Source organism: Danio rerio, chromosome 11 (genome assembly GCF_052040795.2).
Source record: "Danio rerio strain M-AB ecotype USA chromosome 11, GRCz13ab, whole genome shotgun sequence".
Classification (NCBI taxonomy): Eukaryota; Metazoa; Chordata; class Actinopteri; order Cypriniformes; family Danionidae; genus Danio; species Danio rerio.
In genome coordinates, this window is record NC_141031.1 from 26,194,204 (window position 1) to 26,212,530 (window position 18,327).

Sequence of the window (18,327 nt, forward strand, 5' to 3'; positions counted from 1 at the left end):
ATATGTTTATTTTGACAGTGGTCGACAGTAACAACATTAGTAACTTAAAAATGAGGGATAAGGGATTTATCATAAATATCAAAATAATCATGTGAAGTGCTAGTAACCACCAAGGAACAGTAAATGAGATGGTCTTGGAGGCTTTTTTGTTTTTCTGTGATAGTAGCACAATGTGAAGCTCATTTACTGACGTTTGATCATTTTGTCATAGAGGGCATATCTGTCTGGGTATTCAATGCATCGATTAATTTATCCAACAAAGGATCAGCCAAGCCACATTGCTATTTATTTGTTTTCATTTTGCTCAGACATCTCGTGTTAGCATTTTGTCAAGACCATTCCAACAGGTTTTGTCACATAGGTGAGTGTACCGTGCATTCAAATGTGTACTATTGCATGAACATCATAACAATCACGTTTTAAATTACTGAAGTGAACTGTAGTGGACAATCTTAAAATGTTTTGCACCATGCCATATTTAGCATTGCTTTTTTGTGTGATTAGATTGACTGAAATGCATCTTAAATCCAGGTGTGAAAGAGGCCAATAAACGTCTTTAGTACACCATTTGTGGAAGTCAACAATAGTCCAACAGAACCACTAGTTAATCATTTCATTTACTCTTTAACGCTATTTATATTCTCATCTAGCTTGACTGAGTTGTTGAATTATACACAGTGAATGAATGTTGGTCATCCACTCATTGAGTGACTAAAGCATGTCTTGTCTGGCTTTAGGCTGTAAGTGAACCCTGTGCCACCCCGTCTAGGATGTGTGCCATGAATCCTCCCTTCAGATTGCTGGGGTTCACCGAAGGAGGCTTTGACACATGCTATTAGCCCACATGCTTTTCTATAATCTCAATATACTACAACTCACTGAGCACTTCATCAGATGTATCTAAACCTCCATTAGAATCAACTGAAACTTTTTTCGCCATAATTTAGATTATTTACTTTACTGACTGGACATATGCCTATTCAATAATTTATTATATTGTGATGATGAACATGCATGACATAGATTTAATTTCTTAGTCTTTTCTGTGTCTACATTTTGATTTAATCTTGCCTAATAACTAATACTGCCTTATAACTAGGGTTGGGTATCATTTGGGGTTATTTCCTCAAAAAAATATAGTGAGACATCACTACATCTTTCTTGTATTTTGTTTGGAGTTATTACACACTGTTTCTGTTGTCCTTTAAGGTAATCAAATCGCTGTTTACATGGTGAACTTTTGATTAGAGTGTCATCTTAATCATATTAAAACCGGAGTATTTGGTGTCCATGTAAACGTACTAAGTGTAAGTGCAAGATGATGTTGCAAGCTATCAAAGACAGTGCGTCCTCTGCCTTTAAGTTGATTCCCTGTGTCCTCTAATGTTTTATTGTTTGACGTGTTTCCTCCCTTACATGCAACTTTTGTAGAGCATCTACTTCATGTTGCTGTATCAGAATCCTGTACTATCTCACACCTGGTCAATGAGCATGTAAGGGGAGTACAATATCAGGTAGTTCTCGGGAGCACCCCCTGGTAAAGGAGGAAAGGTGGAGATGGGGTGGATGGGGGGTTTCTTCGGAAAACAAAGATAAGGGAGTAGTTTAGAGAGGCTACTTATAGTGAGTTTGGATTATTCTGATTGGCTTACTAATCAACACGATCAATCATGTTACATGCTCCTCTCGAAATTAGTTAGTCACTTATTGTAAGTAGTTAGTAGTTCACTTATTCTAAAGTGTATCTATAGTAGTTTAGCATTCTTTTGCAATTAAATTGAGTATGCGCCTTTTGCACACACAAATTTAATAAAGCAATACACTAATATAGACTGTGAAAAATGCAGGGCTCCACACAAATAATTCCAGTTGTCCCAACACAAACTATTTAAGTTAACTTAGCAAATGTAAGTGGATTAAACATAAAACAGTTGTCCCAAACAAATCTCAATAATTGTGTTGTTTCAGCTCATTTTAAAGTAGTTTGAACAAGCAGAAAAAAATGAGTGTACCTGTTAAATTAACTCTTTTTTGCAGTATTTATTACAATATTGTGGTAATACCATAAAATGTGATGAAAGCTCCAGCAATTAATCACAACAAGAAAATGTGATACCGCCATAAGCCAAGTACTGACATTCAACATATTGGAATATTCTTAGCTTGCCAACGAAATCCTGCAGGAGTTTAATCTTGAAGGCATGTGTGCTATGTAAATGTGTGTTTGTAAGCATATGTATCAGACATACAAATTGTGTCATCAATTTATTTTGAGACCAAAGCGGTGAAAGACTTAGAATGTTTCTAATGTAATTTTGCTTATGGGAGTCCCAGCAGCTTAAAGAGATTCTGGCTCTATGAAAGAGTTTGAGTGAGAAATGAAAGGATGCCGGTGTCCCTGGGCTGACGATGACCTCTCTGGCAGATTGGTGTTGGCGTAAGCCCATCTTCTCTCCGGGCCTCAGACTGTCTCTGTTTTCTAACCACCTGGACTCTGTTATGACGGGTTTGATGGTCAGGATGAAGGACGTTTTTGAGATCACAACATCTCTCTTGTATTTTGTACTACTCTCCAACTTTGCCTCTTCACATAAATGTACTGTACGTATAACAAGACATTTAATCTAGTGAACATACTAGTGCCTATTACATGCTACTTAGCTATAGATACTAGTTTCCATTAAGTACTCGAACGTATGCATCAGCCTTTATTATGGTGATCCTTGTGTTGTGGCATTTAGGAAACCAAATGGTATAACGACAGGTGCTAAAAGGCCAATGCTTTATCATGTTTGAAAACAACATACAACCGACAAATAGTGTTTAAGGAAGCACAAAAAAATGGATTTGCTGAAGCAACCATTGCATTTTACCTTGTTTTTACATGGCTTAAAAACATTTTTCAGCACTTGGTCAGCCAAGCAAGTTTACTGTTTAAAAAGCCATAGAGATTGGAGATACTGTATAAATTATTCATTTTGATGAAAGAGTTTTGAGGTTGATGGGGCTGTGCACAAATAAGCTTTAACTGATATTCTGCTCAGTAATCATCTGTAATAAAAGGAATAAATGTTGATGGCGTTTTACAGCCTTTTATGGTATGTTACGGGTCACCTACATCAAGCTTGCGTTTCCACTGCCAAAAGTGGGCATGGTGTATGACAGTAAATTTCGACGTCATTCTCGACATCAATGTCATTCTTGCTCGTGGAAATGTCAAAGTACAGGGGCGTTCACTTCTAACAAAACAGATGCTTTATACACAAATACTTGTTTATTACTAATCTTTCTCTGAATATGATTTAATTATAATTGCAGACCAATGCGAAATAGCCTACTGTAACGTCTGCAATTATATAAAATAAATAAATGCAACATATACAGACGCATACAGCCCCTTACAGTCTCCGATATGTTACCAATTACAGAAAAACTACACACAGCATACATTTAGTCCTTATTTGGGTTCAAAAACAACACGCAACATTTAACCTACAGTCAGAACAAACCTCTCATCTGCATCTATGATCTTCACCAGCACATGAAACCTCTTGTTAGAAAGTAATTCCGTAATTCCAAGCTCATAATAGTCCAAAAGGTGATGATAATAATTAAACATGGCAGTTTGTTCATGTGTTAGGTTACTGAAACAACCTAACACATTGTTGCCTCCTTCGTTTTTTCCTCCTTTTGTCTTTTCGCGCTTCACTCTCACGTTTGTCCGTTTCTGAAGGGGTTGGATGTCAGAAGCATTTCAATAATCACATGCATGTTATTATCATGAACTCGAAAACTTTGTTATTTCAAATATATACGTACTCGTGAGCTCTCTCGAGAAAGTGAAATAGGCATTAGACGGCCTTGTAAACAACTATGAGGCACAGGTTTGTTTGAGCTCAGGTCACCCATGACTCATTAATATATGTATTTATTATTATGGTACAATGTCTCGGCTGTGTTGCACCAGCGTGTGATGTGTTTCTCTAAACTAATAGCATTCAGTTGCCCCTTTTGTTGTGTTAGGTACCCTTTGCAAAGGGTACCCAAAAAGTGGTATAGTACGGTTCGCTTTTAGGTACCTTTTGACAGTGGAAATGGCCATGAAAGCGCACCGAACCGTACTGTACCATACCGTACCATACCACTTAGTGGAAATCGGCCATTAATGTTAATTTACATCAAAAACTGCTATTAAATATATCTTTGGGTTTTGAACTTTTACAAAAATGTCAGTGGAGGCATTTTTCAATGTGCCTGAGTAGATAAATTAGTGTTTTCTTGTATTATTAGTGTTATTTAGTGTAGTAAACGGTAAAACAAGCTGCTCTGAAGGGATCTACATGCTACAAAAATGGTTGTTTTCTGTCATTTGACCAAATTTTGCATCCCAAATTTAATTATTGTTTTAATGGGCACCAGTGCATTAAGATAATGGTCTGCTTGAGCATTCTGTCTTTATAATAATTACATATTGTGACATGCTGTTGTTTTTGTTGGATTTTAGTCAATTTTAGTCCCAAACCAGAGTCTGGACTGTGGACTGAAACTCGTCTTTTCAGTGGTCTTTTGTTTGGAAGACAGCATTTATTTTTCACTTCTTTTTTTTTTTCCAAATGAAGCGCACTAACAGAGCAGTTGCACCAGAGTTCGTTTTGATGGAAGCAAACCTGCCAAGTGTGAAGACACCCTTACAGTGTTAGAATAGTTTTAGCCCTTGACTGAATGACATGAAGGCATGTGTTGTTTCCCCCTTGGGACTGATGAGGTTCTCCTGCAGCAGATGGCGTGTGTGTGGCTATTTAATAATGATCACATCAATGTGTGTAGAAAAAAAGTCTGCACTCTATCCAGCTCTCAGTTTTCCATCTGTTTAGTTCATTTCGCACTTTGAACTGACAGAGAACATACAGTTTGTAATATTTAGTTAATCAGACTACAAACCACAAGTGCAGAATGCTGGAAAACATCATCGTTCCAGACTCATTGTGTTCAGTGGAGAGGAAAGAGAAAGCAGTGAAATATATGCCAACCTCCAGCCACCGATCATGTTCCTGGAATTGCATTTTGCATATAATAAAGGGTCCTTGCTATCCAGATCACCCTAGGCATGTGAATTACAACACCATATCTTCTCATTTACATAATGGTATAAGATCAAGTAGTCCAAGTTGATGGTATCTAGAGGCAAGGGTTTGTTACAGACCTCTATGGTCAAATATATTAAACATTATAATTAACACAATTTAACACGTGTAAACATGAATTTTAACCTTAATCCAACTAAAGTCATACTCACCATAAACACAAATCAAAGGGATAGTCCACTCCCAAAATTTTATTCTGAGATTATTTACACACTTTCAAAACCTTTACTCTAAAATATATTGTTTAGACAAAAAAAAAAAAAAAGTAACGCAACAGTTTGCATCAATATATTCAAGTTATGACAACATCTAACAAATTGAGGTTCATACAACAAACTTTATTATGTTAGCCAAATGACCTTCTCCTCTTTAATCAGAGGCATTATTACATAGCATAAACTCCATTTTTAAGTTGAGTTCTCAAAAAGTTAAGTTGTTTCAAAAAGTTTTTTATTCAAATATAAAATAAATTCAGTGTTATGTACTTAATTACCATAATTATACACGCTAGTTTTTAAGTTTAGAACCTCAAATAAATAAAGTAGCTGAAATTGCTGAATTTTTTGTATGTTTTCAAATGTATTGTTTATTTAGTTGCTTGTAAGAAATACATTCAGCAACATTTTTATTAATGTTTTATTTATTTCAAACCACAGTTTTTCAGTATTTTACTAAACAAAAATGTGTACTGTCCCATTTAAACAGTATAAAAAAATAATTAACAAAAAGCATCAGTGTGTGGACTGAAAAATACAAAATAACAAAGTGCAACATGAAGAGCAAAATCTACTCTGAAATAAGTAGAGACTTCAGAAATGAATGTTCTTGAGACGCATTACTTTTGCACTGGGCTTCAGTCCATCAAGTCGAAAAACTTCACAGTATATTTAAGTTCCTTGAGGTAGCTTAGATTCAAAGAATATATTATGCCCATCAGCAGAGCACAGCACCTTGAGATATCCATTCCATTTAGTATTCTGATGTCCTTTTCTATGATGGTTTCCATCTTGTGGTTCAATTCTAAAGTAGACTGATTACCAATGATGGAAATTGTGATCACTTGCCTTTCAAGGTCTTCCTCAAATTCTTGTATATTCTTGTCTTAGAAAAAACTTTTTCAAAACACTGCTATAATCAACTGTATTTACAGTACCAAGAGTGATTAACACTCTAGTGGAATGGAGAAAGTTGATTTGGAAATTAAATAAATATCAGATATCTCACCCTAAAATGTCCATTGTGCCAATCAATCAAGGTTGCTAAAAGTTAAATAGTGTTTTAGTCTAACTGAAAGACATATTTACGTTAAAATTAGCCAAATTTTTAGTTGATGTAATCAGCAATATTTTCCTGTTGTGAAAACTTAATACAATTATTCTGATAGCTTAAAAGTTTTAATCTAATCAGCAATTTAGAAATTTTAAGTTACAACAATGTATTAAACTATGTAATGGCAACAGAACAGAGTGTATTTGAGTTTTTATTTTCTGCTAAATACCAAAGTAGATATTTTGAAAGATGCTGTTTGCTGGGATCCATGGTCTTCCATAGTATTCTTTTTCTTACTGTGGAAGTGAAAAATATTTTCTTTTGCGTTTAGCAGAAGAAACAAACTCATTAACCCATAAAACCATATGCGGGTTAGTAAATGATGTGGTAATTTTTATTTTTGGGTGAACTATACCTTTAAGACATGTAGAGTATAACCGATACTTTATAATACAAGTGCAGAATAGACATGTACACAGCATAATCACACTATTACTGTAGTGTTCGAAATTTTTCCCCATTTTGAGACAGGATTCACATGCGGCAGCAAACAAAAGAGCATCCGCTATAATCTTTTTGCACATATACAGTACAGTAGCATGACAAATGATTTCCTACCCTAATGTTTTTGTACAAATTAAACAAACATTAAGCATCCAAAATGATACCGTAACAAAGACAATCTGTATACATTGATATGCTACATTTTAGAGGAAACTTTGTATGGCGTTACGTGGGTATGTTATATTGTGTGCTGTTGATCAATCTATGCACTATAACATGTAAAAGGTAACATTCTAAAAACAGATACATAATGTAAACGTAATCATATTGTTGTCTTATTTCTGATGTCCATGTGATTTCTGAAATGTTCCCAGTGAGAAAGTCTGTGGAGACTGTCAGTTTTCTGAAGGATTTGACAGATGTACCAGTGCAGATACACAGAGCTGCCAGAGCATATAGCTAAAGTCAGAAGACTTCTATCAAAAGTGACTATCAAACCTCAGCGGTTTGTATATCAGCCCCGTCCTCCATCTTAGGGTTCGGTGCACCCTGTCAAAGGTGTTTTATTTATTTATTTTTTCCTGCTGTGGAGGTTTGTATGGTGTTGTGTAGGTGTGGTGATGCGCTGATGCCGCATTCATCTGTAAGAAGGCCATTGGCTCCGGGGAAATGCTAGTGTCAACTGCAAATGTAGGCCAGCTGAAAACCTCCACACACTCCAAGCCCACGCCTGCAGTATTCGTGAACACATTAAAAACATAGATTACACTCGCAGGGCATTTGAGATTGAAAATTGCCCGGTGCAACTGTGAAAAAAAAAATAATTCAGATATACTGGTAAAACTGGCCCGCACTCTTAAAAATAAAGGTACTATGAAAAACCAAAAAGGCTTTTCACATTGATGCCATATAATAACCTTGTTTGTTTGTTTGTTTGCTTGTTTCCTTCAAACAACCATTTTTTTTGTGTTTGAAGATCATTTTATTTATCTGAGGAACCCCTTTGCACTGTAGAGAACCGTTTGTGGGTTGAAAAGCTATGCATGTTAAAGGTTAGGAAACCATTAATGCCAGTAAAGTATTTTTATTAGTGTAATCAGAGTTTTTGGACCGCAATATAAATACTAGGAATGCACCAATAGATTTTTTTGCAAGGCAAGTTTATTTATATTGCACCTTTCATCTACAGTGGTATTTCAAAGTGCTTTAGGTAGACAGAAATAAAAGAGAGAATTATAAAAAAAGGAAAAACTAACAATATAAAAACAAATAAAAATGTTTAAATGTGTTATAAAATAATGTAAATGAAAAAAAAGACATGATAGTGAGATCTGTTGGACATATCACAGTGATCATTTGGTAAAGGCACAGCTAAACAGATGTGTTTCAGTCTTGATTTGAATGTGCCTCATGTTGGCGCACATCTGATCATTTCTGGAAGCTGATTCTAGCTGCATGGGGTGCAGTAGCTGAAGGCGGATTCACCCTGCTTTGACTGAACCCCTGGAATTTCTGGTTTATATGATCCTAAAGATCTGAGTGATCCATTTAGTTATTTATAGACAAGTAGTAATGTATTAAAATCTATTCTGAATGTAACTGGGAGCCAGTGTAAAGGCATGAAGTCAGGTGCAACTGTCTGACTGTCTTTTTATAAAGGCTAGCGAGGAGTCCATTACAGTAATCCACCCTGCTGCTGATAAAAGCATGAACAAGTTTCTCTAAGTCTTCACTGGGAACAAAGCATCTAATTCTTGCAATGTTTTTGAGATGGTAGTATGCTGATTTAGTTACTGCTTTGACATGGCTACTGAAACTCAGATCTGACTCCAGAATCACACCAAGATTCTTGACCTTATTTTTTGTTGTTTGACCCTTAGAGCCAAGGTACGTGTTCACCTTGAGAACCTCATCTCTGGTCCCAAACACAATGATTTTAGTTTTCTCTTTGTTTAACTGAAGATATACAGTATCAGCAAAAAAACATTTGATCAATACAGTTACCGATATTATACAGTACAATACAGTACAAGCTAGAGGAGGCATAATTTAGGAGTGAATTTTCAAAGCTGATTTTTGCTATTCAGTATTACTTTTAACAGCATTAACTTTTATTTGACATATAATAGAAGATAGTTGTTTAACAAACTGAACAAATAAAGCCAGTGCTGTAGCTGCTTTGTAATAAAAAAAATTGCTTCTCCAGAAAAATACTCACTAAAGTGTCGTTTTATTGTCTAAGATGTTTTAGCTGTAACTAATCAAAACAGTGCACATTAGTTGCTTTTCTGATGCATGTCTGATATTTGTATTTTTTTTTGCAAGTATTTGATGATTTTGCTCTGAGAAAAAAATGTTGGGTTGTAATTATTAACCATCGATATTGGCCTTTTTCATGTTATTGCAGATATGCCTATAACTTTAGATGAATCCAACATTACCCAATAAATGTTGAAAGCGATAAATTACTACACCCCTAACTCTCCTGTCTTGTTCAGTTCCCTCCCCTTACTTTAGTGTTTCCAGTCAAAATTCACCTGTGTGTTTTTTCAAAACCAAATTTTTATTCAACATTATTTAGCTGTGAACAATGTCTCAAAGTAGTGTTTAACGTGAATTTATAGAATTAGACATAAAATAACAGTGAGTTATAAAATAATGGTGAGTGAGTAGGGGGGGTGTACAGTATGTTTTCTGTCTGATGGATGAATATAGTCCCATTCATTTTCTATGGTGGTCACTTTTAAACCCCACAGGTTCAAAACCACTCAAAATTCAATAAAAGAGGTGATCATCACTTTTATTTGTTCAAATGCATAGTGTGGAGAATATTATTAAGCCTTAATGCAATTAGATGTAAAACATAATATTTGAAAGTGTTTTAAGTTGTAAATTGGTCAGATTTGACCCTATTAAGGTTAATAAATGAAATTTTAATATTTAATTTTAAAAACTACAATATCCAAATATGCCTAAACGTACATTATTTATATGCAACATAATGTATGCTACAGGGACATTTTGCAGATGTTCATTCCAGTCAACTGAGCTGTTATATGAAAGAATCTGTCAGATTTTTAAAGTTTAACTTGGTAAAGTGAGTTTCATGTTTGATATCTTCTATTTACTATATTCATCTAAGCTGCTGATTACATCCACAGTGCAGGAAATGTAAGCAAAGTCAAAAAAATATCATAATGATACTTGAATTAGGATTGGACGATGTCGACCAATTTAGCATTGTACGATGTCAAATATGAAACATCGCAATGGACTTTGGCATCATAAGCGGCGGTGAATTAATTATTTATAAATAATTCATGAATTCATAACTAATTAATTATTAGTAGCCTACTGTAGCCTACTACCTGATCCGCATGGTCTTTGTTTTATCCATACCCAAATCATAAATAAATAAAGATAAGTTACACACAAATTACTACCTGCCAATCACTTTTATCCGCATGACTCTGGCATGAACAGGCAGAGTGATCTGTGTCGTTATAATGGCGTTGACAAACTGGTTAGTAAAAAAGGTGCACAACCAACAGGAACCACCTAACAGTATCTGAGGTTTATGATAAAATTACTTAGTACAAGCGTGAAAGCAAAACATTGAAGCAGTGTACTGACGCTGTGATATGTTACCTGATAGATACAAAAGACCAAAGATTCGTTAGATTAAGAAAAGATTCATTAAATTTAACTTTCAACAACTGTAGTAAGACGCAATCCAGTGGTAAATCCTTGACAAACAGTTTGTGTGGTCACGTGATGTGTGTTTTCAGCGAAATAGTGTGAACGGAGGGCGTGAATCATTTGCATTCTAAAATGGCATTTTTAAATAAGACATATTAGTGTAAACGGGGTCTAAGTGTGTATTTTTCGTGAGCGGGTTGCTGCTGCGATAGAGGCTGGGCGGAGGATCGCGATGCCGGCTCAGCATCGTGATGTTTATCAGCGATGACATCGTCTAACGACCCAACCCTAACTTGAATATAGGTGATATTTCACTTATAGCTTCCATTATATACTCTACAGTACAACATTATTCTAGAAACAAAACATTTTGCTGTAATTTACCTACATGTCATTTTCCTTTCTACAGTCTGTAGTTCATTCTTAGTGACCCAAATTATTTACTACTGATGGCATTATGACCTTCCTTACAGTACAATATAATACATAGTACATAGTAAAAAGCATCACAAATATTCCTAATGAATCTTAGCATAGAAAGCATCTCAGAGTCTCCCACAGAAAACTCGAATAAATGGGCTTCTATGAGGAGTTCTTTTTTTGGTCCAGTCGCATAATCTAAATGTCACAGTAATGTCAAAATATTCAGTGAGGGTGTGTAATAAGCTTTTTCTCCTTTTCACAGGTCATCTAACACAACTGAAACTGTGCAAGTGAGCCACTAGGGAGCTGGACGGGTGGAGTCAGCCAATCGTAGGAGAGAGATGTGGACACAGAGGCGGTGGGCGGCACTCGCAGTGTTGTCAATAATCTCACTGCTGTCAGAGGAGGCGGCTGCTATTGAAGTCCCTCTGGACCGTAAGTCATCATTTATATCATAACTCAGAATATAATTTACTGAAGACACCCACTCAAATGTCATTCAGTGAAATAATATTTTAATATAACAAAACATCAAGAATATTTGCAACAAGAACATTTCATTATATATTAAATGACTGTATACTGTATACAATATATATAATAACAACATATATATATATATATATATATATATATATATATATATATATATATATATATATATATATATATATATATATATATATATATATATATATATATATATATATATATGTTGCATACACCGTTGAAGTCAATTATTAGCCCTCTTGTGATTTTTTTTTTTTTCCAAATATTTTTCAAATTATGTTTAACGGAGCGAGGAATTTTTCTCAGTATTTCCTATAATATTTTTTCTTATTTGTTTTATTTCAGCTAGAATAAAAAGGTTATTATTATTCTTAAAAAACTATTTTAAAGTCAATATTATTAGCCTCTTTAAGCAGTATTTTTTTCAATTGTCTACAGAACAAACCTTTATACAATGACTTGCCTATTACAATTGTGTTTTCCTTGTATTGATAATACAGTAAAAGACTCTAAAGGTCAGACGATCACCTTATCCTTCAGATTTGGCCTGATAATAAACACCTTTACTTTTTTTTTGATTGTTAACTATTTTGATGGTCAAATCTGTCTGTTGCCCTGTTCAAAAGGAGCTATACACACCTTATAAGAGTGGAGTGACCAAAATCTCAATATTAATATTAATACTGTACATTTTAATATCCGAGTCAAACCAAAGAAATTATCACAACAATTATCTAAATTACTCTAACTAGCCTAGTTAACCTAATTAACCCAGTTAAGCCTTTAAATTAGACTTTAAGCCAATTACTAGTATCTCGAAAAAAATATATAGTAAAATCTAATTTTGGCAAAGATAAAATAAATCAGTTATTAGAAATGAGTTATTAAAACTATTGTTTAGAAATATGTTGAAAAAAATCTTTTTTGTTAAACAGAAATTCGGGAAATATACAGGGGGCAAATAATTTAGACTTCAACTGTATATGTTACATTGTTGTTGAAAGAAAAATTTACAATACACATTTTTACAATACACATATGGTACAGAGATTCACATGCAGTCCCATCCCCCGTTACACACAAACTAGCACGCATATTCAGTCCTCCATAGCGTGCCACTTCAACTCGCAGCATAAATTATATACTCTGCACTAATGTGCGTTTTTGATGTTTGATGGTTATAAACCACTTTGTGGCTGTAATGAAGTTATTGTTTTGTCATTATGCTCTAAATAATAGACGTGCCATCCATTTTTACGAGAGTATGAGTATACTTTATTAAACAGTGGGAAAACTCAAGCAAGAATATTTACAATATCATAGAAGCAAGACACTGCAATTGAATATGAGAAAAAAAACTAGTTTGTTAAAAATAAATCCGGTTTCCAACTATCCAGTGGGAAACTTGATATCAAAACAACATGAAAAAACATTAAAATGCTAATCGATGTGATGTCAAAATGATTTAACTTTGACATGAAAAACATGTCAAATACCGATTACAGGACTGTTCTGTAATTGATTCTGTAATTGACACCAATGTTAGATGTCAATTTGATGTCATTTTAGGGATACAAAATCCAGTGAATTGAAACTTGTAGCTTAATCAAACTTTTCTTTCATTATAATATATTTAGTGGTCAAAAGAGCATCGATTGGCAGATGTCAAATAGATGTCATGGTTTTGACATCAAGTCAATTTGCTTCTTTTGACGTACATTAAGAATTGAAAAAAATAATATTATAGCAAGGGATATTCTATTCTCAAATGTTATAATTATAAACACAAATAAGTCATTATATAATTAATGTGACAGTTCACTTATATTTCTATCACAGAAAAACTAAACATTGGATCGAATCTGGTTCAAAAATCTTGAGATTTTTTTCTCAAGAATTCTTGAAAAATTAGAGTTAAAAGTTCTTTAATTTTGGTTTTTAATCTGTTTTCAACACTCAATACTTTACAATAGAATTAAAGTAGTATATAATGATTCAAATTATCTATGAACAAATACTTCTGAAAGGCGACACCATGGCTCAGTGGTTAGCACTGTCGCCTTACAGCAAGAAGATCGCTGGTTCGAGCCCCGACTGGTCAGTTGGCATTTCTGTGTGGAGTTTGCATGTTCTCCTAGTTCACGTGGGTTTCCTCCTGGTGTTCCAATCCAAAGACATGCGGTATAGGTAAATTGAACAAACTAAATTGGCCATAGTGTATGTCTGTGGATGAGTTGTGTATGGGTGTTTCCCAATGCTGGGTTGCAGCTGGAAGGGCATCCGCTGTGTAAAACATATGCTGAATAAGTTGCCGGTTCATTCCACTGTGGCGACCCCTGATAGATAAATTGACGAAGCCGAATGAAAGAATTTACTTCTGTAAAAACCTATGATATGAATGAAACAAATATGAATAGAACCAGGAGGTTTGGTGAACTTTGGTGTATGTAAGTGATGCGACAGTTAAGATTTATGGCTCTGTGCAGGAGGAAAAAAAACTTTTTTGACAAAAATCTAAAGCACTTAAAATTGTATTCTCAGATGTTTTCTTTACATTAGACCAAAAAAAAAAAGACTTTATAAAAAGCAAACAAGTCCAAAATCTCAACATCGACAGGTGCATGAACAATGATTGTTTTTGTCTGCAGCATCTCCCTTTAAAATCTAAATGAAAAAAAATCCACTGCATCTTAAACAAAGAAACCAATAAATCCAGCCCGCCTTCTGTTGTCAAACCGTATCTGTTTTACGTCTCAGTTTTATTTAATTTTTTTTTCACTTTCCTTCTAATAATAGCAGTCCAGGTTTGGCTTTCCCTCTTATGAAAAATGATTTGAAAGCTCATAGAGAGCGAAACAACCCCAGCGGCGCTCGGCTCACCAGTTTCAACAATAGAGCGAGATTCAGTCTGACCAGAGGCTGTCAGCACCTCCTTCTCCTCCTCTATTCCCATGGCTCCGTCATTCGCTTTTCTCTTTTTCTCATTTTCTCTTCTACTTCTTGCATCTCCTCCAAACCCCCCTCCTCTGTCTCCAGCTTTCACTACAGGCTCTGTGTGAATCTCTATTGATCTGTGTAGATGGAGGAGATTGGAGCACTGATCCTGTCTTTCTGAGCTCTTCATAATAATGCTCTGACCTTTTGACCTCTCTGAATGTATTCAGCAGCAGGGGCGACTGGGAAAATGACAAGCATCTGATCGCACTATTAGTGACTGGGTTGTGTCTTCATTTATACGGTTGTACTCCATATTACACGGATCATCACATGCAAGGATCTGAAATGTTCAGACCTAAGACCCCTGTTTGGATTGAGACAACGAAGCTATTTTTAGGATAAAATTGAGTTTATGATACCATTTTAGTCATTTATGGTGATTACAATAAATAGAAACTACTTTTAAGTGATTTTTTATAAACAAATTTTGGGAGAAGCACAGTCAGGCTAATTTATCATTGACAATCATTCTTTTATCCAATCAGCTCAAGACCAAACCCCTTTAAATAGTCAAACATGTCATACCTCTGTTTTCTCTTGATTTCACCATCCCTCCATCACCCCAAGTCAACACTATTAACCATGATACCTACTTAAATCTGGGGAGAGCATTCTGGTGCTGGGCTAGACACTGCGCTCGAACCCTAACTCTCTCTATCCCGATAAAGGAAAAAACATGAGTAAGGGTGTCTTTTTCAAGCTCAGAGCCCTCTGCCCGGACAGCACGCCAAATATGCATATTCTATTTAGTCAAAAATTGGTGAGTGTAAAATTCCTTTTAAAGGATTATTTAATATACATCATAAATGTAGATGCTCCTATTATCGGCTGCCATTGCTAGGTGACTATCAACCGTTTTCTCAGAGGAAGACAAACTAGCAAAACATTGTTGTAGCTCTGATACAAGTTTTATTAATGGGGGAAAAAAGCATCGCAGTGTTTGGGTGTTCTGTTTTTGTCTGAGGTTAGTAGTCTACCGAAATGTGTATAATCAATACAAAGTATGAAGCAGATTGGTCAGTTCTTGTCACATGACAAGCACGCCACACGTGTGCTTGCGGCATTCTGAAAAGTTAAGATGTTTTCAACTAGGTGCCCCTGGAAAATGTGTCACTTCCAGTATGCACACGCACGCCACACGTATATTTATTGATATTCTTTAAAATAATCAATTATATATCAATTTTAATAACAATGTAGGAGGCTTTTCTGCCACTTTTTGCTCAATCTGAATAAATTTTTAATTCGTTTAAAAAATGCCAAACTACCAAAACTTACTATGCGTTCACATCAAAAGCGGCGAGAGTGTCAATGTAACCTGAAGTTATTCATTTTCAATGCGAGCCGGCATTGATAAGCATCAAGCAACGGCTCAGCGGGTGTTCACCGGTGTGGCTATCAAGGAGAGTTGAAATCATGTCAAATTTATGGTAATGAGTTATAACACTCTGCGTTCTGCGGCAACCAATCGAAATGTAGAGGTCCACCCCTTGAGAGGATTCCAGAGAACACAGTCCTGTGAACTTTGGTTTTGACCACAGTTGTTCCCAAGGGTTTGATTATTGCGGTGGGCAAACATTAAAAAAAAGTTACTGGCGAGTTAATGTGCATTAATCACATTAATACAGAGAGTGGAGCAAAGCGCATCAAATGATCGGTATTTAAAAGGGGGAAAAAAGAAAAATAGATTAACTATATTATTTTATATTAGACACACATCTGGTACTTGTTTTTGCTCCTGCTATGTGTTCACAACTTCACACATGTTGATAATGTTTTGAGAAGACTAGTAACACAAAAAAAATAAAAAATCGAAATCGTGAATCGGTCGACCTTTATAAAAAACCTAGATTTTTTTTTGCCAAATCGCCCAGCCCTAGAGTTAGGAATCATCTGATTGGATAATCGATCATTAACTGGAAAAGCTGAGAACAATCATAAGCATGTGATCCTCTCAAAATCTGTTTATAAATAAGCTTCACAAGTTATTAATAAGACCTATGTGCTACTGTATATTTTATGTCTGCTGAAGAATAATAATTTTGTACAGTTTCCTTCAACAGTAAATTAAATTAAAAGTAGAAAAACTACAATTTTACTAAAATCTTAAACTAAAAATGTTAGTCACCATTCACTTCCATTGTACAGAAAACTGAAGCTTGACCAATAAATTTAGAGCATATTAGATTTTAGTATTGTATGTTAGTTTTACATGAAAATTTTTCCACATAAAGTGGACTGATATTCATGCAACAACTGTCAGACCCTCTGCAGAAAATAAGTTGAACTTGAGAGATAAATTGAGATTAAACTAAAAGATAAATTGAATTTGAGATGTCACTTCTAGCATTTTTCCATTGTCTTCCCTAATGATCCTTCACTCCTAATTTTTGCTCTCCCCAAATGCGATTTCTATTGATGAGGGTTATCATCGGCTCCCAGCTGACTGACACACACACACACACACACACACACACACACACACACACACACACACACACACACACACACACAAACAGGCACACACACACTGACACATATGTTGCTCATGACGTTTCATCCCCCTGTGACCTTGCATATGTGCTATGATTGATGTCAGATGATGAATGGCAGGGAGCCAGAGATGCACCTGTCGCTATCCCATGAAAAACACCACTGACACATGGATGCTTTCTGCTGCTATAACACGAGGATGGAGGTCATATCCCTTTAATTAGCAAAGTACTTTTGCAAAAAGCATTTCTCGACTCTTCTGAGAACATGCATCACATTGATCGAGGTTATTATGGAATATGAGCAAACCCCCCTGCAGGGCCTGTCACTTTAACAGACTGACAAAGAAAGACAGTCGAAGATTAAACATGCTGCCATATGGGAAGACAAATGCACCGATTATGATTTGCTAATGTGACAGTGATGTATATTTGGTATTATGCTTTGATTTTTTTCACAATTGTGTTAAAATTAATATCCTGTCTCTGTCTATTTGCATTTTTCTTTCTGCTTCATTCCTCTGGCGGCCCATTAACAGGTAGGTTTATTTGTTTGGTTGCTATTTTTGGTGTTACTATGTTGAGGTGCCTTTTAAAAAAAAATATGTTCTGGAAAAACAATTTTTTTTCAGCATTCTCATATAAAAATAAGAACTATTTTTTGTTCGTTAAAGAACCATTCAGAAAACATTTCTTATAACCATTTTCTTTCTGTAGCATGAAGAACTTTTAAGTAATCTAAATGTTTTTTTCACATGTTAAATTCCGTTTATGGAATGAAAAATGTCATGTCTTAAAAAAAGATTTCAAATCTGGTTTCAAAACTAACCTGCCACAAAATCACCATTTTTGCTTCTAAAAATGACTTTATAGATAAGAACTTTTTTTGCTTAGTGTGAATTAGTTTTAATAAAGACATAGGGCTGCACAATATTGTAAAAATTTTGCATTGCGATATTTTATTTATTATGCCATATATATTGTGATATGAAAACGATTTCGTTAGATGAGTTGAATAACTGTTTAGAAAGAATTTATCATTTTAGATTGATTGGGATGATTCTGTATAGGAGTGCATATATATATAATCTAATATAGATATAATCTAAAAATAAATATATCTATAATATAATCTAAAAATAAAATAAAAATAAATATAATCTACAAGCATAGATAAATTTAATAAAGAAAAACGATACCAATTAAATAAACAGCATTTAATTGTTTTCCCAAGGAGTCGAACTGTATTCAGCTATACAGTAATTGACTGATCAAATGTAAAATAATAC

The 18,327-nt window shown here is 34.7% G+C and overlaps 1 protein-coding gene across 50 annotated transcripts in view; it reads left to right on the top strand.

The window, feature by feature from the left end:
* Positions 1 to 18,327, top strand: part of nfasca (neurofascin homolog (chicken) a) — a 176,762-nt gene that overhangs the window by 94,234 nt on the left and 64,201 nt on the right. For all 50 annotated transcript variants that reach the window (XM_087271692.1, XM_087271699.1, XM_087271700.1 and 47 more), the window contains 1 exon segment: positions 11,302 to 11,474. In XM_087271692.1, coding sequence (XP_087127818.1) covers positions 11,381 to 11,474 — 94 coding nt within the window. In that variant the 5' untranslated portion in view covers positions 11,302 to 11,380.